The sequence below is a fragment of the Piliocolobus tephrosceles genome, chromosome 8, assembly GCF_002776525.5.
Source record: "Piliocolobus tephrosceles isolate RC106 chromosome 8, ASM277652v3, whole genome shotgun sequence".
In the NCBI taxonomy this organism is placed as follows: Eukaryota; Metazoa; Chordata; class Mammalia; order Primates; family Cercopithecidae; genus Piliocolobus; species Piliocolobus tephrosceles.
In genome coordinates this window covers 128,751,637-128,777,587 of record NC_045441.1, presented here as the reverse complement: position 1 = coordinate 128,777,587, position 25,951 = coordinate 128,751,637, and the positions used below count along the sequence as shown (strand labels likewise).

At 43.4% G+C, this 25,951-nt stretch overlaps 1 protein-coding gene across 9 annotated transcripts in view; it reads left to right on the top strand.

The window, feature by feature from the left end:
- HIPK2 (homeodomain interacting protein kinase 2) overlaps window positions 1-25,951 on the top strand; it is a 217,994-nt gene that overhangs the window by 154,300 nt on the left and 37,743 nt on the right. For 3 of the 9 annotated variants that reach the window (XM_023184940.1, XM_023184936.1, XM_023184943.1), the window contains exons 7-11: window positions 4,309-4,471; window positions 10,772-10,979; window positions 11,942-12,063; window positions 21,333-21,475; window positions 25,251-25,430. In XM_023184940.1, the coding sequence (XP_023040708.1) occupies window positions 4,309-4,471; window positions 10,772-10,979; window positions 11,942-12,063; window positions 21,333-21,475; window positions 25,251-25,430 (816 nt within the window). The remainder of the gene's footprint in view (window positions 1-4,308; window positions 4,472-10,771; window positions 10,980-11,941; window positions 12,064-21,332; window positions 21,476-25,250; window positions 25,431-25,951) is intronic. The other 6 variants (XM_023184942.1, XM_023184939.1, XM_023184941.1 and 3 more) reach the window with 3 other exon arrangements.

The following is a 25,951-nucleotide window of genomic DNA, read 5'->3' as shown; positions in this document are numbered from 1 at the left end:
TGTAACTGATCTCCCCAGGTGAAGGCATAGAGAAGACAGATCAGTCTCCTGATCTGGGTTTGTCCAGGTGGAATTTTTGCCAGGGTGATAAGAGAAGAAGACAGATTGACAAGGAAGCTGATGAGGCTAGCCAGACAGTAACTGTAATCCAGAATGATGGCTATTGGAGGCTTTGCCCAAAGGGAAAGGAAGTGAAGATGGGAGGGGATCCAAGTAAACGCGGTATTCTAATCAATGCAGAGAAGGGTTATCATAGTCATAGTGGAACGAGCCGGATGGAGGAAGAATGTGGCTGGGAAACAGGATGCTTGAACTTAGTTTCTGGAGGTGGAGCAATTTAAGGTTTGACGGTCCAGGGAATGAGTTGCTCTACTGGGTTGAGGACAAGAGTCAGTGGATATGAGAAGTAAGCAGGAAGCTAGGGTGTTTGACAAGGAACCTGTGACTTCTGAAGCCTTCCTGGCGAGGCAGGGAATGGCTTGGAGTGGAAGATCCAGCCAGTGGCAAAGGCCTCAGTGAAGGAAGGGGAGAGGAAAGGAAGTCATGGCCGGGCGCAGTGGTTCACCCTGTAATCGCAGCACTTTGGGAAGCCAAGGAGGGCGGATCACCTGAAGTCAAGAACTTGAGACTAGCCTGGACAACATGGTAAAACCCCGTCTCTACTAAAAATACAAAAATTAGCCAGGCGTGGTAGGGAGTACCTGTAATTGCAACTACTGCAGAGGCTGAAGCATAAGAATCGCCTGAACCCAGGAGGCGGAGGTTGCAGTGAGCTGAGATAGCGCCACTGCACTCCAGCTGGGAGCCAGAGCGAGACTCCGTCAAAAAAAAAGAAAAAAGGAAGCCATTGGTGGATGGGAAGGTAATGGAGGGTCTCACTTCAGCCTCTCAACCCTGAGGTACTTAGGATGTGAAAGAATAAATAAACACATCCTACATCTGCAGGGAAAAGGGGTGTGCTCAAGAGAGCAACAGATTCTGTAAGGATCAGCAGGGGAAGGGAATCCTGTGAGAAGAGCCTGGAGATGTGAGAATTGTGCGTATCATGGTGGGCCCTGCTGTCTCCAGAGTCAGAGGGGGCTGGGTCTCAAGGCTGGACCCGCCCCTTCCTGGCCTACAGGAAGTGAGTGGGCGGCACCACCACGGATAGTGCTGCGTCCTTTTCAGTTTTGTGTCTTACTCTCAGTGAGGCAAGTCAAATAGCACTGCAAGAACCAGATAGTGCCTCTTTAATGTAAAAGGATGCTTGAAACAACTAAACTCCCATACAAAGAAGGAATCTGGACCCATCCCTCCACTACTCTTATTACGGGATTTTTCCTGTTTCTTTTTTTTTTTTTTTTTTTTTTTTTTTTTTTGAGGTCGAGTCTTACTCTGTTGCACAGGCTGGAGTGCAGCAGTACGATCTCTGTTCACTGCATCACTGCAGCCTCCACCTCACAGGTTCAAGCGATTCTCCTGCCTCAGCCTCCCCAGTAGCTGGGACAACAGGCACACGCCACCACGCCCGACTGATTTTTGTGTTTTTAATAGAGACAGGGTTTCACCATGTTGCCCAGACTGGTCTCGAGCTCCTGACCTCAGGTGATCCGCCCGCCTCGGCATCCCAAAGTGCTGCGATTACAGGCATGAGCCACTGCACCTGGCCTGGATTTGTCCTGTTTCCGAGTGCCATAGGGGTCAGCCACATAGCTGTCCGTCTGTACTCAAGAAAGGCAAACTTGGCAATTTACTGGATAGGGCTCCCATGAGTTCTGTCTTTTGATATCAGGGGTAAAATGGGATGACTGAGAAACAGCTATGGATAGGAGACTGAGGGTGGGGGTGCCCTCTACAGAGGTCCTGTTAGTCGTCTGCACCAACAGTCAGATAGCCACCCCCATAAAGCCTGGGGCTTTAATGACCTCAGAGTCCATCCACCTCTGGATTCTGTAAGGAAGCATCAGTAGAGTGTTTCACGGTTTGGTCACATGGAGACGGTGAGCATCAGCAACCAATTCAGAACTTCATCTGGGACCCAAGAGGGGCACTGGCAAGTTAGAACTCAGAAATGAGCCTAAGAAGGAAAGGTGGGTCTCTGAACACACCTAGGCTTGCCTGAAAGTAGGCCTGGTCCCTAAAGTTCTCTAGAATTTGCTGGGAAGACCTTGAAGAACTCCAGGGCAAGGATAAAACTCCAGGCCCATGCTGCTGTAGCACCCCAACCCTGGGAACTGAGCCACAGCTACTAGGTGAAAGAGACCCCACTCCTTTCTCCATACCAGGATTCCAGTGCACAATTTTTTTAAAACCAATTTTCTTATAAACCTAAAGTGAAAGTACTTGCCCTTTCCTAAAACTCAAAACTTGAAATATTTCAGTTAGAAAATTCTAAAGGAGTATGAAAATTTTGTGTTGAATTGTCATGAAACCATCAAATGCTTTAAACCCAATCCAAAAAGAATACAAAATGCGTTGGTTTTATGCTACAGCCTCCACGCACAAGACCTTGGTGCTTAGTAGGAGCTGAAAACACACTGGCATTAACAGCATTGTTAGGAGTATTTTTAGCTATGGGATACCGTGCAATATGTTTTCTTTTCTCTCCAGCATCATCAGTTGGTAAATGGTTATGTCGTGTGCATGACGCCGGCAGTGTAAGTAAGTGGTCAGAATCTTAGAAAGAAGTAGGACTCTGTAAGTGGCGTCTCAGTCAGTTATTTGAAACTTGGAATGCATTTTTCACAGCAAGGATGTTTGGGAATAGCCCACAGACACCTGCTTAGCCCCAAAGATAGCATACTCACAGAGTGCTGAAGTAGTACACGTTTGTAATCCTAAAATGGTAGAAAACTTTTATTTTACTTTTATATTCAGTTATTACATTTTTTATAAGTAAAACAGACATTTTGAATTGAAAATTAAATGGGATTTTTTTCTTTTTCTTTTTCTTTTTTTGAGACGGGGTCTTGGCCTGTCACCCAGACTGGAATATAGTGGCATAATCATGGCTCACTGTAGCCTCGACCTTGCAGGCTCAAGTGATTCTTTGACCTCAGCCTCCTAAGTAGCTGGGACCATGAGCATGTGCCACCACACCCAGCTAATTTTTATATTTTTTTATAGAGAATGGGGTCTCCCTATGTTGTCCAAGCTGGTTTTGAGCCCTTGAACTTCTCCCACCTTGACCTCCCAAAGTGCTGGGATTAAGGCGAGAACCACCCCACACAGACTAAAAGGGATTTTATTATCTTGAATATTAGCATTTGAGGAAAAGTAAGTTTAACTACAAGAAATGAATGAGAAGTGCTGTATAAATTCTGAAGGACACTTTTTAGTTAATTTTCAAGAATTTGGGTGGTTGAAGCCACTTGTGGCTTTCCTTTTCCTTGATGCTGGTTTCAGCACCAACTTTATACTTTACTTTTGTAGTTGGGGTTTTGTTTTGATACACAGATGCAATGGGGGAAGAAAAGGAGAAAATTTATATTTCATGTAACAGGACAAGACTTAGACAAGAAAATGAAGGCTGAAGTTGGTGAAAGAGTGCGTATGTGTATACACGAAAGTAGCCAATGATTACCTATCCTCGGGAAACTCCCTACCTCCCTAAACTTCAGCCTTACTCGTAAAGTAGGGACGAGAATCATGTCTCTGTCTTATTGATGTCACTGGACCGAGTGAGAAGTTGCAGAGTATTATTATTAGGACACTAATAAATGTTAACCACTATTATTAATTGTTAGTATTATTACTGTTTCCATTATCTACCTGCACAACTCCTGTGGGAGAAAGCATGGCAATAGGGTCACCATACTGGGTTGGAGAGTTCTTTGGCCGTCCCCTAGGTGGTGCTGGTGACCCAGGGTAGCTGAAGAAGGTGACCACAAGGGTTGTGTTTGGGAAAGGTGGAGGCGGGTTATAACGGGTTGTAAGTGACTACTTAATGTTCCCATTCAGAGAGCTGATGCTTTGGTTTATGAGCCAGAAACCAGGCTGAGAGTTGAGAATGAGCAGTGACGCTGCAGGTGGATCTGAGTGAGAATGCAGTGTGAGCAGTCAGTTTTGTTGTGATGTGTAGAACCTATGTGGAGAAAGGGTAGTAGGGCATTGGAGGAAATTCATCTAAATAACTGTGCCTGTTGCAAATGCACAGACTTTGCACAAGCAATCCAAGAAACTTAGACCTAAAGTTTAGTCTCCGTGCTTGTCCTGTTTCCTGAATTAACCCTTCTCTCCTTTTCTTTCTCTGTTTTCTCCCCTTCATCCCATGTTACCCTCTTCCCCTTCCCGTATGTCTCTATATGCCTCTGCCTTTTGCATGAACAGCGTCAAATCATGTTTCCAGAACATGGAGATCTGCAAGCGTCGAGTGAATATGTATGACACAGTGAACCAGAGCAAAACCCCTTTCATCACGCACGTGGCCCCCAGCACATCCACCAACCTGACCATGACCTTTAACAACCAGCTGACCACTGTCCACAACCAGGTAAGTGGGGAGCAGAGGGGAAAGAGGCGGGGCTGCACGGTGTGAGCCTCAGAAGTTGTATTTTCCATCATACCTAGTCAGGAGACCAAATTCCTGCTGTCATATTCAACAACTGAACAAAGTATTTGCATCCAAGGTTATTTCCTTTGAGGGACCCAGGCACATTTTGTGTTGACTACGGGCCCCATTGACAGGTCCCAGAAAGGACTGGCGAGGAGCATTCTCTCTGAGATGGTTCCCCTTACTGCTTTCCTCTGACCTGATGTGAGAATAGGGGGAAGGGGGTGCTATCATCCTTTTATGCCTGATATCTGCCTCGTAAAGAATTCCAGAACTGGCCAGGCACAGTGGCTCATGCCTATAATCCCAGCACTTTGGGAGTCAGGGTAGGAGGATCACTTAAAGCCAGGAAGTTCAAGACTAGCCTGGGCAACACAGTGAGACCCCGTCTCTACAAAAAATACAAAAAGTAGCTGGGTGTGGTGGTGCATGCCTATGGTCTCAGCTACTCAGGAGGCAGAGGTAGGATAATTGACTTGAGCCCAGGACTTCAGGGCTGCAGTGAACTATGATTATGTCATTGCATTCCAGCCTAGGGGACAGAGTGAGACCCCGTCTCAGAAAACAAAGATAAAGATCATGGAAACATGGATTTAATCTAAAAAAAAAATAAAGATTCTAGAACTGGGAAGGACTCAGGGAATCACCCAGTTCAGGCCCTTCCCCTCATCTCCACATGGCTGGATCTACCTGATCTCCTTTTGGGAAAGATAAAACCTGTCCTTTCTCCGAGTCATAGAGAAAATCAGTTCATCAGCCTGTCACCAGAATCCCAGCAGCTGGAACTAAATGGGATCAGGAAGCTAAGGTTTTCTTCCCACAGATTTCCAGGAAATTGGCAGAACGAGCAGCTAACATACTGCTTGAAACCTGGATGACACCCAGGCAATATTTATTGAATGGATAATCTCCAAGTCCGAGCTGAGACTGCCTCTAGTGTCTAAGAAACTGTAACTCCTACTCCCATGTTTCAATCTTCCTGGTTCCCCCAAAGAAAGGTCCCCAGATTTTTGGTCTTAATGTCAATCTGGAATGACAAGACTTCTGTGTGGATGTGTGTGTACCTGAAATGTGAATACCTTATGTCCATTCTTTTTAAAAGGTCCCTCCTGTCACTGAAGAGTCAGTGCCACCTGCTTTTCAGCCCCTCCCCTTCCCACCCTTTTTCCCTAGGCCATCCTTGTGGCATATTGCCCTGCTCAGGCCTAGCTTTTCTTCCCAGCCTGCCATCTCCCTTTGCCCAAATTCTAGGAGAGCCACCTGGAATCTGCTGCCCCCTGGGGGCCGTATGCATCCTTGACGCTCTCCTTAGGGTGAAAGAGCTGTTGGGAGTCCGAAAACAAACCTTGCCAAGCCCTAAAGCTAAGACATCCATAGCCAGACCTGTGAGCTTCTTGACAAAAATCAGCATGGTTTTGTTCACTACCTCCTTGAAGATATTTGTTTTTCCCACCAGCCCTCATGAGACACCTGATCTTAACTCCCTAACCCCAAACTACCTGTCCCCATCTGCCATCTGCCCCATCAGGTATCAAAGGCATCTGAGAAATAGGAGGAAGGAGCACCCCTCTAATGCAGGTGTCATGTCAGGTGGAGTCTCCCCAGCAGGCTGTCCTTCCCATGGATGTCTTTCTGCCAGGCTGGAGAACTGTGGTCCCTGACCAGACGGGGGTGGCCACCGCCATCTTGCTGGTCATATGACAGCCAGCATATCCACCCCAAAGAGTGTCACAAAGGCTCTGCAAAACTAAAAGCATTTCTCATCAAAAGGCAGTTGTCAAATAAGAACACCCTTCTTCTCCACAGCACTGAGACCATCCAGATCTGGCTTGGGACTGGGGTAAAGTAGAAGTAGCTGGTAACTTAGTGTGATGGTTGGGCCAGAGTTGTGGGTAAGGGAAAATGACATCCCACAAAAGCAACGGGTCCAAGAACAGGATTTCCATTCTCTCGCATTGCACTCTACTCCCTACTTTTGAATACATCAGAAAAAAAAAAAATTACTCAGGACACACCTAGCCTTAAGTTCTAAGTCATGCTGTCCCTCCTCTGATAATGTTGTTAATAAATAACATCATTACTAATAGCCAACATTTATTATGTGCCAGGCTCTACTAAGTGCACCATAACTCTGAATCCTCCCAGCAAAGTTGTGAGATAGGTTTTATTATTATCATTTCCATTTTAGAGGAGGAAACTGAGGCACAGAGGATTAATTCTCTTACCCAAGGCCCTTTCTTGTTCATGAGAGATGGGCCTGGGCTTTACAGCCAGCAGTCTGGCTTCAGAGTCTGGACTCTTAAAATCTACATACACAGCAGCATAAGTAAGTCTTAAGTAAGTCTTATGAAGGTCCCCAAATGCCTTTCCTAGATGATGTCTGCTCTTTAAATCCGACAAGACTTCTTTTGTTCATTGCTGGTTCTAGTAGCTTGCTTTCTACATGAGCTCCTTGGAGCTGTTTGCCCATTTAGATATTTAGAAGCAATAAAATATATGCATAGTTTTATGTTAGAAGTTGAAGGACATTAAACTACTTAAGGAATTTCTTGCTGCCTTTAACATATATCCAGTAGACTAACCAAAGAACCATTTCCCAAATGATCATGAATCTACAATCCTTTATTTCTCAAGGAAGCTGGGTCAATAATTCATAACCCCTTATGTCTCAGGGCAGCTGACTTCCTCTACTTTCTAAAACTTTCAGGTTACCCAGTTGGTAACATATTGAATAATAAGTCTTCTCTCAGCTATTCCTTGTTTATCATGTGTGTTAGCCACTTCTCTAACATTTCCGTGGAATTCTATTATTTGGACCTAGTCTTCTACCAAGAATTTGAATTTGGGTTTATAGACCAAGCTCAAACCCCTTCTTTCTGGAACCATTTGAAACATCTACTAAAACTGCTTCCAGGAATCACTTCTTTCATTTTTGGAAAGCCTGTGTCATCAATAAACTTGCTCTTTCACTAGGCACAGTGGTGCACACCTGTAATCCTAGCTATTTGGAAGGCTGAAGTGGGAGGACCACTTGAGTCAGGAGTTCAAGTCCAGCCTGGGCAACATAGCAAGACCCCAGTCTCTAATTTTTTTTAACTTGCTTTTTCTTGTTATTACTATTTGTCAGCTGCAAGAGCTCTTTCCAGTTCTCTGTGTGCTCCTCTCTGGCAATGATAGGCTAGTTACCTTTCTGAGAGCTACAGGAAGATATACAGAAGTAGAAAACTTTTTGTTGCCCTCACATGGGCTTCTTCAACTGGTCCTTAAGCAGGGTTAGAAACCGAGGGAAAACCTTAGGCATGTCTGATGGTCACACTGGAGACTGTGCCATTTGTCCTTGAGTCTACAAAGAACTGGAAGATTCAGCCTCTCAAGGAGCTTATGGTCCCCATGGTGAGACAGGCTGAAGCAAAAAGAAAAAGCATTCTTGAAACTCTCCTTAGGGTGAAAGAGCTGTTGGGAGTCCGAAAACAAACCTTGCCCAGCCCTAAGGCTAAGGCATCCATAGCCAGACCTGTGAGCTTCATTAATCAAAATGTAGAATAGCATGCACTAGGGGCCAGGTAGACGAACAGATTATGTGTTACAGAATCGAAAGGAAGGAGAGCCCACTGCAGGCTGGAGGAAAACACCACTAAGACACAGCCCCTCCCTCCCAGGAGACTTTAGGCTGGAAAGACCAACTGTACTGTAAGGCAGATTGTGACAGGAGCTGGGCTAGAAAGCTATATTGTACTGTGCGATAGCAAAGGAAGAAGCAATTCATTTCCATTAATGGTGTCCGAAAGGCTTTCACAATGGGGCATATGGGACCCAGGCTAGGCCTTAAAGCACAGAGGCTTGGAGAGAATGCTATGGGTCAGAGAACTTGTTGTATGAGGGGAAAGGCCTGTGCTCACAGTATGCTTGGAAAACAATGAGTAAACTAATCTTGGTGTCAGAAGAGTGAGGGGCAGAGGGAAATAAGTCTAGAAGGTAAGGTTGGCCAAACCAGGGAAAACAGGGCATGCCAGACCAAGGCGCATACCATGTTCATCAAGTCGTAATGGGGACTTTGGAGCAGGGGTGCTGACATGCACAAAGGTGTCTTTTGGAAAGCATGATCTAGCCTCTGTGCTCAAGAAGGCCAGAAGGGAAGTAGAGACCAGAACATTTCTAGTCGGGGCCTTACAGTTCCCAGGCGCCAGGAAGTCGCAACTAAAAAAAGTCAGTGGGTTCCAGGGACATCAGGAAGGAAGCAGCAGGAGCAGTGGCTGGCAAGAAGGTAGAACCACTGAGCACAAGTTTGGGGACTTAGAGGATACAGGTCCCTGGACCCCCAGCAGGGACACCCACAGGGGCTACAGGCTGGGGAAGTCTAGATATGAGCAGACCATGGGGAATGTGGAGGGTTGAGGGGGAAGAAGCCTCCGGAAGAGATCATGATATGGAGAAAACAGGAAATAGAAGTCATGTCATCTGACAAAACACAGACACTGATGCGCACATATGTGCACACGTGTCCCAAGCAGACTATGCGATGCTGCAAAAGCACACCCACTTTAAAACATGTGGCTTTGGCCGGGCGCGGTGGCTTACGCCTATAATCCCAGCACTTTGGGAGGCCGAGGCGGGTGGATCACGAGATCAGGAGATAGAGACCACGGTGAAACCCCGTCTCTACTAAAAACACAAAAAAAATTAGCTGGGCGCAGTGGCGGGCGCCTGTAGTCCCAGCTACTCGGGAGGCTGAGGCAGGAGAATGGCGTGAACCTGGGAGGCGGAGCTTGCAGTGAGCCGAGATCGCACCACTGCACTCCAGCCTGGGCTACAGAGCAAGACTCCGTCTCAAAAAAAAAAAAAAAAAAACGTGGCTTAAAATCAGACATCTGTGCCACTCAATTTCATGATTATTTTCAAACAAATCAATTTGCTTTGCAATGAAATTTAGCACAAAATCTTTCTAAGTATAGAAAACATACATAAAATAAGACTTTGTCCTTTTTATCAAATGTGACACACATACACACCCTACTTGAAATTCTATTTGTGTCCAAGATATCTTCGTGGTTTCTTCCTCCATATTCCCTGGTCCTTGCAACTTCTAAAGGCAAAAGCTCTTGTAGACAGTGCTGAATGTGAAACCACTGGTAACCTCCACTTACCTTGCTAAAGGATCAGTATGAAGGCTAAGATGAGGGAAACTGGAGAATTCCAAAGTTAGAATTTGTTTTCCTTCTACAGCCTCATTTTGCATGCAAGTTCAGTCTCAAGTGATGTCTCTTTCTGAAGGAGAAAGGCGAGAGGACATAATGTCAATGGCTTGTGTTTGTCAAAGCTACCTCCGTTTCAGTTATCTGGACTCACCAGCATCTTTTCTATCTGCCAGGCTTCATCACTGCATACCAGCATGAGTGCATGGGATACAGACCCAAAGCCCAGGCTCAGCATGTCCCTCTCCCTCTCCGCATACGTCTCCTGCACTTCTCTTAGCAGTAACCTGCTTTGCAGCCATCTAAGGACATCTATAAACAGTACTGCCCGTAGACCTGAGCCCGTCCTCAGCCCTGCTCTCTGCCTGTTGCATGTGCTTCTGTGCCAAGCTCTGGGTATCTGAGACCATTGTTCTTTAGGGCCTGCAAGAGCCTCCCCCTGGATTTGTCCTCCCACATGTGGACTGCACCCACCAGGCCAGAGGGGAGTGTGAGCAGAGCTTGAACGTGCAGGCTGGCAGGTCCAGGCACTCAAAGCCCATCGTGTTGTGGAATGGAATGGGGCTCGGCAGAGAGAAGCGGGGCAAGGTCCAGCTCTCTCCCCGTCACCATGCGCCAGCACAGAACCCAAGGAATCCCAGAGTGCTTAACTAACGCCTGGTCTTCCAGGTGATTGAGAAGGTGTTTTTGTCAAAATGAAAAGGCAGAACATTTTATTAAACAGGTCTCTAGCTTTATTTTTAGGCTTTTCAGCATTTAGACATATGGTAGCAGGCATCCACGTGTCCTCTTGTCCGGGCCCCACAAATGTCAGGAGGAGGTCTGAATGTGAACACCAAGGTGACTGTCTCTCGTGCCTTCAGGGACCTGCTTTTCCCTGTGACTTTCAACTGTGTTTCCACTCCTCTCTGCTTTTGCCTTTCTGCTCTTAGTTTTTGTTGGTTTGTTCTTCTTTGAGTTCATTTATTTGATTTAGATTCTCCCAACATACCACCTCCCTCATTTTTTATTTGTGTTTATTTTTGTTTAATCCCCATGACTCCTTTAGGCTCCCTCCTCTACCAGTGCCACTGTTTCCTTAGCCAATCCCGAAGTCTCCATACTAAACTACCCATCTACACTCTACCAGCCCTCAGCGGCATCCATGGCTGCAGTGGCCCAGCGGAGCATGCCCCTGCAGACAGGAACAGCCCAGATTTGTGCCCGGCCTGACCCGTTCCAGCAAGCTCTCATCGTGTGTCCCCCCGGCTTCCAAGGTAAGGTCGAGCTGCCACAGCCTCTCACCTGCTCCTTACAGAATGGCCTCTAGGGCTTTGGCACCTGCAGTTTTCTGTCACGCTCATTTTCATGGAGAAGGGCCCTTCTCATTTCTTCCAGCGAGAGCGCTGGCATCACTGAACTTGAGGGCTCCTCTCCTACTGTGGCCAACCTAGAAACAATAGGGCTTATGCCTCAGCACCAAGTCAATTCATTGTGACTCTCACACCTGCCAGGAACTGTGTCCCTGGCCAGCTGTCTGTAAATAAGTACATTGTTTGTGCTTTCATTGTTATGCTGATGTCAGCTCTTGCTTTTCCTTGCATGAAATATCCTCTGTGTGGGTTATCTATAGAAAACTGCCAATCTCTGACAGCCAACGTAGTCCCAGCTCCCATAAAGAATATCAATCAGTCTGAAAAGTACTTCCCTGGAACCCGTCCTCAAAATGACTCTTTGGCCATGACCCCAGCACTTCTCTTCTGTAGACTCTAAGAAGCTAGACTGTGCACTTTGTTACAGTTTACCCAGAAAGCTTAAGAATTTATTTTTGCAAGCTTCATGGTGTAAACTGTGTGGTTATAGTCAATGCAATTCCAAATGGGTTCATACGTCTCCCCAACACCCCTTATTTTGACATACACAAGTACATCTTGATGGTCAGAAGTCCTTGTTTTCCTGTTGTAATCTGTCAGCATAACTGTCCTACTGTTGGCCTTACAGCCTCCTTAATTTGACCTTCTAGCCTTTGAAAACATTCAAGATTTCAGGAGGAGTTTTGTTTTTTAATTTGTTAGAAGCTAAGGGGAGACTTCCCAAGGACCAGGCAATACCTGGTTATTGTCGGTGACCAGTGCAAAGGGAAGCTGAAAGATGACGTAGCTGGCTAGGAAGGTTTTCTTCATCCAGCAGTTCACAGCCTCTCAGCTAACCCTTCTCTCCCTCACACTGTCTGGAACAGGCTTGCAGGCCTCTCCCTCTAAGCACGCTGGCTACTCGGTGCGAATGGAAAATGCAGTTCCCATCGTCACTCAAGCTCCAGGAGCTCAGCCTCTTCAGATCCAACCAGGTCTGCTTGCCCAGGTAATTCTTTCTCCTTTATTATTACTGGTATTACCATTACCCATGTTAATGTTGTTCACAAAAGATATAACTTTCCACTCCTTCTCTCCCTAGTAATGAGTTAGGTGCTTCTAGTCATTGGAATGTATCTGTAATACTGTAAATGGTCCCCAAATGAATTACCTTCCTAAGTATCTGCTTACAATTCCAAGAAGAAATTTAGATACAGGGAGAGTCTGGGGAAATTATTATTATTCTATCTTTGAAATGCAAATTAATCTGGGAGACCTAGGTTTTAATCCTAACCGCTAGTAACTTGTCTATGACCTAAGGCAAGTCAGTTAATATCTCTTTGCCTCAAATTTCTTTCTTGTAAAATAGAAATGAGTTTTTAGAGCCAAAAGGAGCCTTGGCGATTATCCTCTCATTTTATAGTTGAAAAACCAGGCTCAAGGTAACTGTAAGCTGGAACCTTCGTCATCTATCCATGTAGGTGCTTTGACGGTAGAATGAGGTGGCAGAGATGAAAAATGGTTGAAAATTTGTGAAGTGTTATGTAAACATAAGGTAACAGTAGTGATGCAGTGATAACAGTAACAATCCTTAATGACACTTGAACCCTAATAACAAATGCATCATCATTATACCAGGGCACTTTACAGTTGTTAATTGATTTAATCCCCACAATGCCACAGTATTTGTCTCCCATTTGACAAACAGGGAAACTGAAGCAGAATAATTTGCTCATCAGAGTTACACAACAATTAGGTAACAGAACCAGGACACACACCCAATAAGTCTGATGCCAGCATCTGTATTTCAACCACCAAAAGCCACTACTTTTGTATAATCATTTCTACTATTGAGTAGCTTGACCTTAATGTTATTAGTTTAGAAGCAACTTTATTTTTAAATAAGATAGGTTCACAAAGTCTTTTTCCAAAGATACTATTTGCCCTGTCTTGTTAAATGGAAGTTGTTTTTGTTGTTGTTTAGTTTTTGTGTAATCAAATTGCATAAGTTTGTTCTGCACTCTCTTCTATTCCATGGGCTTCTCTAATATCCTGTTGTCTTAACCATTGTAACTTTAATCTGTCTTGGTATCTAGTAGGGAAGCCCTGTTACCATAGAGTTCTTCAAATTTTCCTTGTCTGTTCTTGTCCCTTCACGTTTTCATGTGAATTTTAGCATCACTCTTTCATAAGAATTTTAGTTCCAGAAACAAAATATCTGCTTTATATTTATTAGATATACATTGAATTTATATTTACTTCAGGAACAACTGACATCTTTAAACATGTAAGTCATTTTTATCCATGAACGTGGTATAACACTCTGTAATGGGTGTGGTGGTGCACACCTGTAGTCCCAGGCCTGTAGTCTCAGCTACTCAGGAGGCTGAGATGAGAGGATCACTTGAGCCCAGGAGTTCAACGCCAGCCTGGGCAACATAGTGAGTCCCCATCTCTACAAAAAAATTTAAAAATTAGCTGGACATGGTGGCACATGCCTATAGTCCCAGATACACAGGAGGCTGAGGCAAAAGGATCACTTGAGCTCAGGAGTTTGAAGCTGCAGTGAGCTATGATCACATCATTGCACTCCAGGGTGGGCAACAGGGTAAGACCCTGTCTGTAAAAAAAAAAAAAAAAATTAATAAAAACACTTTATTATGTTTAAGTTTTGTAATGAATATTGAATTAAATCAAATGTTCTTTCTGTATTTATTCAGACATTCATATGCTTTTTGTTCCTTATCTACTAATGGGATAAGTTATATTAATATATTTTGTAATATTAAATTACCCTTTTATTTATGAGATAAACCCCATTTGCTCATGTGCTTGATATGGTATGCTTTTTAATATTGGATTCAGTTTGTAAATACTGTAGTTAGTATTTTTATATCTACGTTCATAAGTGGAAAATGGCATATAATTTCCCTTTTTATAAAATCCTTATCTGATTTGAGTACAAGGTTACACTGGGCTCATAAAATATCTTCTTATTGTTGTTACCCACACGAGTGGGTTTGGTCACTTGACAGGTACCACTCCAATGACCACAGCCAAGGAGTATTTAGCAAGGGGATTTTATTACTTGTAACAAGTAAGGAGAACACTGGAGATAGTTCCCAAAGCAGTGTCTCTGAGCGAAGGGCTGGGTCAGGTTTTATAAGCATAGGGTAATGAGGCATGATCTGATTGGATTTTGCAATGAATTGATATGAGAGGCATGATCTGACTGGATCCTGCCATGCGGTGACGCCAGAGCTCGATCTGATTGGATCCTGGATCCTGCCATGTGGTATCCATTTCTAAATTCCATCCACTCGCCTCAATCCAGGCACTTAGGTTCTGCCTGTGGTTACATACCTGGTTCATCTGGGCATGCTTAGGTTATGTGACCTTTAACCTGTGGATCCATGGCAAGTGCAAAACAACTCACAACTTTGTTACATAGAAGTTGAACCAGACTGCTGTGGTTACATTATTATCTATTCTGTTTTCCAGAACAGTTTGTTTAAGATTGATATTAAACATTCTTCATCTCTGTGCTTATGTCCAGAATGACACTGTGCAGTTGACCACTAACACCAGTGACCACTAACACCAAGGTAGCACACAAAGTTTTGTCTTATTGAAAGTTTGTAAACAGAGAACCTTTTGTATTTTAAAAGAGGCCTTCTCTTCCTTCCTCTCTCTCCAGTGGGTCCTTGTAGCTTCCTTTTATTTGCATAGTTCAGTAGTGGGGAGTTCAGAAAAGGCCTAGATAGATCAGAGAAAGAACTACAGCTCAGTCCGGGGGCAAAAAAGCTTGTTCATACTTTATGCGTGGCAAAAATCCACACCAGTCTGCCAGTGCTCCACCTTTGTGAGCCCAAATCTACAGAACTCGCATGTACTTTTAAAGGATAATTACAGATCTTTTTTATGTTTGCATACTTAACCCTAGTAAGCCAGGAACCATCTCTGAAAGAAATAATAATTAGCATCTCTTACTAGCTAAAATAGGGATTCTTCATTGTTCAGTTTGGTGGAACCAGAAGACTCAGCAGTCAGAATTTGTTTCAGTCCTTTAATCGTAGCAGGGGAGAACTTTACCTTTTGCTTCCTTGAAAGAGGGTCCCTAGAGTTTTGTAAATCTCCAAGTAGATTTAACCTAAAGCTGTAATTAGGAAAGTGAGCAAAAAATATATGTGTGAGGATTTTAATTGCTACTGTGTTTATAACTGAGATTGTTGGAAGAAACTTGAACGTTCGTCAGTAGGGGATTGGTTAAATAAGCTGATGCATACATAAAATAGAACACCATGTAGCCATTAAAAGAACATGGTAGACCTATGTGTCTTGACATGCAGAGATTTCTAAGATATGTTAAGTGAAAAAAACCCTGCCCTATCCAGTATCGTGTTGTGTCTTTTTGTCTGTTGCTTTTTATTTTTCTCTCTGCTTGTCACTTAATCCATGCCAATATGTTAGCCTGTTGAGATGGGCTCTCTCCTAGATATTTTTAAACGTTCCCTTCAAAGGACAAAAATAAGTTAATTTATAAAACTCTTATGGTGGCTATAAAAAAGCAACAATTAAGCATTTAAACTGAAGCCTTCATTTTTCTACGGTTAAATTTCTAGGCACCGGGCAGAGGCATTCCAAATACTATTATTTGACAAATGTATTCAAAAAGTTGGCATTGTTCTTTTTCTCTAAATATTGAAAATCTTTTAAAGAATTTTACTTGTGAACACTTAGAGATGGGATCTTTGAATCCACTCCTCCTGTTAATTTCATTTTCTTTGCCCTTTTCCTCCCCACCTCCCAGCAGCATCACATAAAACTTTCAGGGCAATGAGCGTCTGTGGGGCACCCAGAGGATGTGTGCATGGCAGGTGGAAATGGTAATCATTCTGCTTATGTCAGTGATACGGGAGTGATCTTTGTGGATCACCTTGCAACAAAAGCTTTTTTGGTACTGCCTAAAAGGAGCTGTCATCTCCATCCTCACAAGCCCCACGCCACAGCTAGCATCTTGGCCACCAACAGAAATTGTGAATGAGCAGGTAATAGTGGAGAGATGGGAAGCACAGTTCTTGATTGAGACAGTATTGAATTTATCTCACTTGTGAAATGGCAGGATCTAAAATCTCCTTTACTAGCAGCGTTAGAGAAGAAATTCAGAAATGCCAGATCACTGTAGACTCTACCCTTCCATGAAGTGTTTTGCATTCTTCTAGCCAATCAAATCATATCACCTGAACCTCTTTTTTTTTTAAAGGTATTTATTTTTTGGGCTCATATTTGACCAACTGAACCTTTAAATGTTTCCCTAAAAACAAACTGTTGTCTTGAACCCTTTAAACTGTTCAACATACAAAACTTTAATGTTTCTCACTCAAAATTTCCTCTGATAACATTTTCAGCAACCAGTCTTTGCTACCGTTGTCCTGCTGTCGGCTCTCTCTTGACTGGCACCTGATATTGTTAGAGAATAAGGAAGACTTGTTCATGCCACCTTTATGCAGTTAAGCACCAATGCCTGATCCTCAATAGGGGCCATTATTTTTGCGTATTATCAGCACAAGGAGAGGTAGTATATTGGCTAAAAGCATGGGCGCTGGAATTAGGTTGCCCACATTCAGATGGCTGCCTCACCACTGTATGGCTGTGTGGCTTTGGGGAAGTTATTTTTGAAATTTAAATTTAATTCCTTTTCAAGGTAATACATGTACATAATTTTTAAAAGTTAAATAATACCATAAACTTATAGGAAAGTTATAGTCCTCTGCTCTATCCCATCCTTAATGTCTACTCCCCATAACAATACATATATTGTTACATTATATATGTGTATATATGTGTGTATATATATACACACACATATATTATCCCTGCTATATATATTTTTTATATATATAATATGTATTACCCCTGAAAGTTTATATATACACACACACACACATATACACACACACACACATTTTTTTTGAGACATAATCTTGCTCTGCCACCAGGCTGGAGTGCAGTGGTGCAATCTCAGCCCAATGTAACCTCCGCTTCCTGAGTTCAAGCAATTTTCGTGTCTCAGCCTCCCGAGTAGCTGGGATTACAGGCATGTGCCACCATGCCCCAGCTAATTTTTTTGTATTTTTAGTAGAGACTAGGTTTTACCATGTTGGCCAGGCTGGTCTCAAACTCCTGGCATCAAGTGATCCGCCTGCCTTGGCCTCCCAAAGTGCTGGGATTACAGGTGTGAGCCACTGTGCCCTGCCCATAACAATAATTTTTAACTTAACTGTTTAATCTGTTCTTTAACTCTGTGTTTCTAAATAACATGCTTAGACTGCTTTTTATGGATTTTTTTCCATTTTAGGTATTATCCATTGACTTCCTATTATGGAAGATGAAGATTTAGCTTTCTAACCCACTGCCATCCCCATAACACACACACAATTTCTCTCCTGTTCCTCCTTTCACTCACTCTTTTCTCCTATTCCTCCCACATAATTTTGATTCAACTACTTTTTAATATTTATGTAATTATCAATATTATACAATATTATTCTCAGTTGAGCCTTATAATATACCATGATTATGTTTCCTTTCTTACACATCTTTTTGTTTTTCCTAGAGTTAATGATTGCCTCATTTTTCCCATTGGGTTAGTTTTCTATATATCTCATTATACAGCCCCAAACCCTTCCAGAGCTATAAAAGGTTTGTATGTTTGCTGTGTTGCTGTGTTTGAGCACACTTATCTCAGTATATTATTTTTTCTTTCTCTGAAAGCTTTGAAGACTTTTTCCTCATCCACATTGGACTCACATTTCATGACTACATGCCTTCTTTGGGGTCTTTTTTCTTACATTGTCCTGAACACCCTATTTGCCCTTTTAATCTGGATTTTTTTTTTTCCTTTGATAATTTCTTCCTCTCCATTTTCTCTGTTTCTCCTTTGCAGTATTCTTATTAATTGAGTGTTGGTACTGCTAAATTGATCTTCTGATTTTCTTATCTTTTTTTCCCCTCTATTTCCTGTATATCCTCTGTCTGCACTACTTTCTAAGAGATTTCTTTTTTTTTTTTTTTTTTTTTTTGCGACGGAGTCTCGCTCTGTCGCCCAGGCTGGAGTGCAGTGGCCGGATCTCAGCTCACTGCAAGCTCCGCCTCCCCGGTTCCCGCCATTCTCCTGCCTCAGCCTCCCGAGTAGCTGGGACTACAGGCGCCCGCCACCTCGCCCAGTTAGTTTTTTTGTATTTTTAGTAGAGACAGGGTTTCACCATGTTAGCCAGGATGGTCTCGATCTCCCGACCTCGTGATCCGCCCGTCTCAGCCTCCCAAAGTGCTGGGATTACAGGCTTGAGCCACCACGCCCAGCGAGATTTCTTAAACTTTTTAAAAACCTTCTTTTGAATGGTTAATTTCTGTTGTCATAGTTCTGAGAACTCTCTGCTCCCTCCCCACCAAAAAAGAGCATGTTCTCTGAATATAGGTATTGATTCTTTATATGATCTTGTTTCATAGATATATTTTTTAACTCTGCACGGCATTGATTATAGATTTTAGAAAATTTTCTTCTGATTCCCACACTGTTTTTGTTTCCTCTTTCTTTTGTTTGCTTATTTTATTCTCTTTAGGTTAGAAGCTTCCTTTACTGTCTGGTGTTCATTAGCTATTCATTCCTATTTAAAACTAAAGCACTAAAAAACTAATTGGAAAGCTGGAGGGCAGGGTAGAGACTATTGAATGTGGGCTTCTCTATAGGCTGAAAAGAGGTAAGTCCGGCATTTTCACTGGCAGATCCCCTGATCCTTAAATGTCATATCTGTAGTTATTTTCTCTTGGACTAGTCATTTCCCCTAGAGAGAATCCTCTAGTTTCCTGCTTTGGGGCGGGGAGTGGAGGGTGGGATAAGCATGTACACCAAGAATCTGGGAACTAAGGGGAAATGAAGACCTGACCTGAGATTCCTTCAGTCTGTTAATTCACTTAGTAATTGTCCATCAGTTTTTGAGCTTCTAAAACGTTATTAATGGTGATTGCCTCTCTCCTACTCTCTTTGCGCTTACGAATCTGTATTTTTTATTCCTTTACTGTCATTTTAGTTGAGTGTAAAGAAGACAATAAATGTGTATGTTTGATTTACCATATTTCTGGGCAAGTTATTAATAATTAACCTCTCTGTGTCTCAATTTATTAATCTGAGAAATGGAAGAAAATAACAGTCCCTAACTCACAGAACTGGTGTTAAGAAGTCAGAAAAAAAAGAAGTAGTCAGAAACCCATTTATGACTTAACTCTGTGTTTGGCACACAGGATGCATTAAGAAATGTTCGCTGCATTCTTGGTAGTAGTAATAAATTATAAAAATGTCTGATGAAGTGTTGTCACAAATGAGCCAAGCATATCAATCAGTGAAATAAGTCAAAAATAGTCTTTCTACCCCATCTCTTTGAGGTAAAATGTTAATATCCATTTCAGGGAAATAGAAGAAAAATGATAACCTTAGCTTGATATCAAGATTTATTTTTTTAAATGACATTAGTTAAAACTAATGCTTTTCATGAGATCTGAAATGAGTTCCAAGTGGCTAAGTTAGTAGAAACCTTACAGCAAACGGAATTGTTATTCATTTAATATTTGGAATTTGCAACTGTTTTAATCAATTAAATTATGTTTCTGCATTCTGTGAATTAAGTAAACCTGAAATACAATTAACTACAGTTAATAGCCTTTGTGGAGTTGCTTCTTTCATTTTATCAACAGATATTAAGCACTCATGGTATGAGCTATGGTCCCTGAGCTTTCCGCCTATATCAAAAGCAAACAAACAGTATCAAAAACATCTGAGAGATCTCACTGGGCCTCAGGTGCAACATGAAAATAATGGAATAGGTGAACTGGTCCACTCAGCTCTCAAATGTGATTCTATCATTTTTATAAGCATCAGTGTTTTTTAAGCCCTGACTCAAATCTGTAATCCATTTCCAGAAGTGCTTATTTGTACATATAAAACACCCACATTGAGCACATGCACAGTCTGTGAACACTGCATTCGATAAATTACCCAATGTTAGTCACATCCACTCTGATAGAAAGAGAGGTAGCTAAGATATCAAACCTTTAAATATTTGATCTGTCCAAAAGGTATTTTACCTTAGTGACTATCCTTTAAGTGTCCAACTTTAGGCAGTGGTATTCAGTCTGAATCATCTAATGACCAAAGACAAGCAGAATAGTGATCGTGGATAAAAAGAGCTTAAAACACAACATACACACACACACACACACACACACACCAGTGAATCTATCGAGGAAGAATTACAAACGTTCATTTTAGATTTCTAGAAAAATTAGATTCAAGTAGTGACTTCCACCTATCTCATTTTTGCTTTGAGAAATCAAAGTAATTCTCAATTAAGCTATAGTCACAGCTAAGAATTTTACTTCATACTTGCTTGCTCTCAGATGTAGGTTCCAGATATTTGGTGATCTTAGAATTGTGTAAACTTAGAAGACAACACAAGCTGGAACCTAGATTCTAATTGATAAATCAAAGGTAAAATGTTAAATAAAGGACACTAGGCAGAAAGCTTCTTGAGGGCCAGCAGTCACCCTCATCTAGCCCAACTCAACTACCCTAATCCCCTGTACATGGTTGTGGGACAGAACAAGTAAATAAATAAACTTTGAGAAACTTCAAGCATTGCTCATTAGAGCAAGTTTATAAAGAAATCATTCTTCAACATAAATGAATCCCTTCCATACAGATGTGTCCCTGTACTTAATTATCTTGTACTTAGTTCATATATGTTCTTTTTTTTTTTTTTTTTTTTTGAGACAGAGTCTCGCTCTGTTGACCAGGCTGAAGTGCAGTGGCGCCATCTCAGTTCACTGCAAGCTCCACCTCCCAGCTTCATGCCATTCTCCTGCCTTAGCCTCCCGAGTAACTGGGACTACAGGCGCCCGCCACCACGCCCAGCTAATTTTTTGTATTTTTAGTAGAGACGGGGTTTCACCATGTTAGCCAGGATGGTCTGGATCTCCTGACCTCGTGATCCACCCACCTCAGCCTCCCAAAGTGCTGGGATTACAGGCGTGAGCCACCGCGCCTGGTCTATATGTTCATTGTTTATCTCCCTTACTTTAGTTTTTGAGGCCAGAGACCAGGCCCTCACTCTCACACCCATAAGAATGTCTAGCACAACCCCAGGCACAGAATAAGTGCAGATTCATGCAAATCAATTATGTGATTAGCAAACATGGTCATTGCACATGTCCTGTGTTCTACAGCAGGCTTGGCCAAGTGGGACCCAGCAGATCCTGCTTCCCCCAGCATGGCAGCAGCTGACTGGAGTGGCCACCCACACATCAGTGCAGCACGCCACCGTCATTCCTGAGACCATGGCAGGTACCCAGCAATTGGCGGACTGGAGGTAAGCAGAAAGCCCGTCTAGGGTGAGTGGGTGTGTCTGGGATGAGAGGCATGTCCACTGCAGACACAGGGCTGCCAGGCCGGCCTATACTTGAATTCCCTGGTTTGTAGAGAGCTTTTTAAAGCTTTTAAAAATATTGTGTGGACTATGAGTGCAGTGTAACAAGAAGCAATTTTTAAATAATATACCAGGATACAAGAAAACCTGCTTCATTAATTTATGCTCAGTTGTCATTCCCACCCAGAATTCAGTTATATCATTTAATCATCAGTGTAATTCACCAGACTTGGTTCTGGATGATGTTTGGTAGTTTCTCAGAATTAAATTCCACGTTCAGAAAACAAAAGTCTGTCACCAGTGAAAGAATGCAGAAGAGGATCCCCAAAGCCCTAAGCAATTCTAGAAAGTGTTCTGAAGATGTTTGAGATGGGGGTACTCTAGAGTCTATCTGACCTCCCACGGGAAGGTTTGACAGAATGGGGTTTATTTGGAAGGGTAAATGCTGGCATGTTTGCTGAGTGTGCCTCTTCAGTTAATAGGCATATCTTACAGATTAGAGTCTACTTCCCACACACCCGAGAGGCATCCACCTGACTGCCTGCCAGCACTGCATACCCCCCGCATCTGTTTCCAGAACTCTTCCCTGTCCAACTCATGATCTCCTCATAGATGCACTCCTCTGTTATTTTTATGGCTAGATACCCTTGTACCTTCCCCCCAACACCACCACAATGGCCCCCTTCACCAGTGCAGAGCCAGATGGCAGCCCTCCAAGTTGTTCCCAACTCCTCACGGCCCTTTTGGGCTATCTCTCATTCTGCACGAATATCAGGGCAGGTCACTCCCCTCAACCCCCTGACAGCCTCCATATCACCCAGGGAGCCTCCCACAGTTCTTATTCTGACCTACACGGCTATTGTGAATTAAGATTTCTCAGGGAGGCCGGGCGCGGTGGCTTAAGCCTGTAATCCCAGCACTTTGGGAGGCTGAGACGGGCGGATCACGAGGTCAGGAGATCGAGACCATCCTGGCAAACACGGTGAAACCCATCTCTACTAAAAAATACAAAAAAACTAGCCGGGCGAGGTGGCGGGCGCCTGTAGTCCCAGCCACTTGGGAGGCTGAGGCAGGAGAATGGCGTGAACCCGGGAGGCGGAGCTTGCAGTGAGCTGAGATCCGGCCACTGCACTCCAGCCTGGGTGACAGAGCGAGACTCCTTCTCAAAAAAAAAAAAAAAAAAAAAAGATTTCTCAGGGAAAAGTAGAAAGGTGGTGATATAAGCCCCCAGTCAGACCCCTACTGCAGCTTCCTCCATTCCTCCACTTCATTTTCTGCCTAGTACAGAGTATCTGGGCCCTTCCCCACAGTCCCAGTCACTTCCCCACTGGCAACACCCTCATGCTACCACTGCACTCCAGCCTGGACGACAGAGTGAGACTCCATCTCAAACCATGTAGAGCTGAGTTCAATCCTGGCTCTTCATGACCTGGGGCAAGTTAACCTTTATGCACCTCAGTTTCTTCTTCAATAAAGGGATAGTAATGCCTACTTCACAGGATTGTTGGGAGGTTTAAATTGAGATAAAATACAAAGCACTTGGCCTGTATTTAACATGTGCCATCACAGTGCCTGGTACATGACAGGCATTAAATAAACCTGTCATCTTCCCTCCCTACTATCACATCGGCCCATGCTCAGCAAGATCGCCTTTCCTCCTCCAGTTCATTAGGAGCAGCCAAGTGGAAAGCTGTCTGACCAACTGGGTTTTTTTTTTCCCTCGCCCCTTTTTCTCCTAAAAGACCCCACACGTAACATATTCCTTTTTTCCCCCTTTGTTTTTCAGCATTTTTGGCTCATCTAATTTCAGAAATACACATACACTTACTGCTTCCTACATATTTCTTATTTCTCCTCCCTCCTTCCTTTCTTTTTGACATCTCTTACCTAGTGACCACAGAAGACATCCAAAGCCACCATACTCTCTTCCTGGTCTCTCTCCATTTCTTGTGTGAGCCAAAGAATATCTATTATTGTGGCTAAGAAACAGAAGTACCAGTGCTGGGCCTGACTCAACGGAGAAAGAATGCCATCTGTCTATGGGAGAAAGAGCTACAACAAGATAAAGAAGCCATAATATCAGTTTCTTGGCTCACGTCTGTAATCCTAGCACTTTGGGAAGCCGAGGCAGGCAGATCATCTGAGGTCAGGAGTTTGAGACCAGCCTGACCAGCATGGCCAAACCCCATCTCTACTAAAAATACAAAAATTAGCCGGGCGTGGCAGTGCACACTGGTAATCCCAGCTACTCAGGAGGCTGAGGCAGGAGAATCGCTTGAACCCAGGAGGCAGAAGTTGCAGTGAGCCGTGATTGTACCACTGCACTCCAGCTTGGGCAACAGAGTGAGACTCCATCTCAAAAAAGAAAAAAGCCGTAATGAGTTTCTAAAGTCCATGTAAATGCCCAAAAGACGTTATCAAAATCCCCACAAAAGTATTCATCTACTTTTTTTTTTTCCTATTCATCCTTTTCCCCATGTTGCAACAATAGGTTCTTATAATTTTTTTAAATTCAAATGAATTATCCTTTAGCTCTGAATTTTATTATGTGTTAAATGAGCTCTTATGGGCAAATCTCTGAGTCAGTCACCACCTTTAACATTTCTGTGGGAAAACAAGGCTTTGAGCTTCATAACAACCCAGATTATAAGAATTTTGAAACATAACCCATTTTTAGGATGAGGGCTGCCAGTATTTCTATCATGACTGTTATTAATTTTGATTTTATACTTGTCTAGTCAACCTTCAGTTAATCTAATTGTTCATTCAGCAAGCATGTAATTAATTGATCAGCTGCTACATGCCTGAGCATTGTTCTAGCCACTGAGGTAATTCAAAAGAACGTTAACACTTCCTAACACACAGAAGCATATGGCTCCCAGGCTGCAAAGTTTGTTTTTCACGTAAAGTACTATTTCTTCATTAATAAAATGGTATTGCTAAGATATCCTGCCTTCATCACAGTGGAATAAAATAACCCATTGAAGACACTTTGTAAATTCCACTTTTTCTTCATTTAAAAATTATTTTTATAAAATTAAGGTGAAACCTTTTTTTTTTTTTTTTTTTTTGAGACAGTGTCTTGCTCTGTCACCCAGGCTGGAGTGCAGTGGCACTATCTCGGCTCACTGCGGCCTCTGCCTCCCAGGCTTAAGTGATCCTGCCACCTCAGCCTCCCAAGTAGCTGGGCCCATAGGTGCACACCACCATGCCCGGCTAATATTTTCTATTTCTAGTAGAAAGGGGGTTTTGCCATGTTGCCCAGGCTGGTCTCGAACTCTTGAGCTCAAGCCATCAGTCTGCCTCGGTCTCCCAGAGTGCTGGGATTACAGGCGTGAGCCACCATGCCTGACCTGTAAATTCTAAAATAAAATATTGTTCAGGGTAATCACCTACGTGCTCAGGGACTTTACAAGTTGGAGGAAATATTTATCTCCTGTCCCTAGAACTTAAGAACTCGGAGCCGGTGCACTTGGCATTCTTCCCACTTGAAAGTCCTCTTTCTCACTCACAACCAGTTGTGTTTCTCCTACTCCTTATGAGTAGAAGAAACCCACTCAATGAGCACACATAGCCAGGCTCATCCCTTTAGCAGCCACACAGTTAGTGAAATAACCAACTGCAGTCAGCATTTAACTGGGGAGGAAGCTTGATCTTACAGAGGAGCTCTGCTTTTAGAACACCTCTAAGGCACCTTGTTGTCCCGGTTCCCTTTCAGGAACACGCATGCTCACGGAAGCCATTACAATCCCATCATGCAGCAGCCTGCGCTATTGACCGGTCATGTGACCCTTCCAGCAGCCCAGCCCTTAAATGTGGGCGTGGCCCACGTGATGCGGCAGCAGCCAACCAGCACCACCTCCTCCCGGAAGAGTAAGCAGCACCAGTCATCTGTGAGGTAGGTGGTGAGAGCCACCCTAGGGAAGAGAAATCCAAGGAGATGGGAGTGCTAAAGAAACGTAGTTTAGGATTAGGGAGTATCAGCACCCACTCTGAACATGGGACAGTTGCATGGGACGGGGGCACTCCTCTTCCTGCAGTGGTTAGCAAAACATCCAGTACCACATGGACTGGCCTAGGGTTTGCAGGAAGCACTTGGTTTAAGACCGTGGTAATAGTGTAGGGATGGATGCAACGGAATCTTGCAGTGGGCAAGAGAGATTGAGCTCAACTCCATACAGTATGGGCAAGTGAAAATTTATAGCCAAGGCGGGGTTGGGGAGTGTGGGTGGATGGGAAGTTACTAAGAGGAAGCATCGGGGTAAGGGAGATTCTGCCTCAACTGACCTAACAGGATTCTTGCTAATGACATGCCCAGGTGATCAGACATCACACCTGGAGACTGAGGAACCTAATCAGATATCAAGGGTGATCAGATATCAAGGATGGTGGGTTCTTGCTAAACTGACTTAGCAGGGT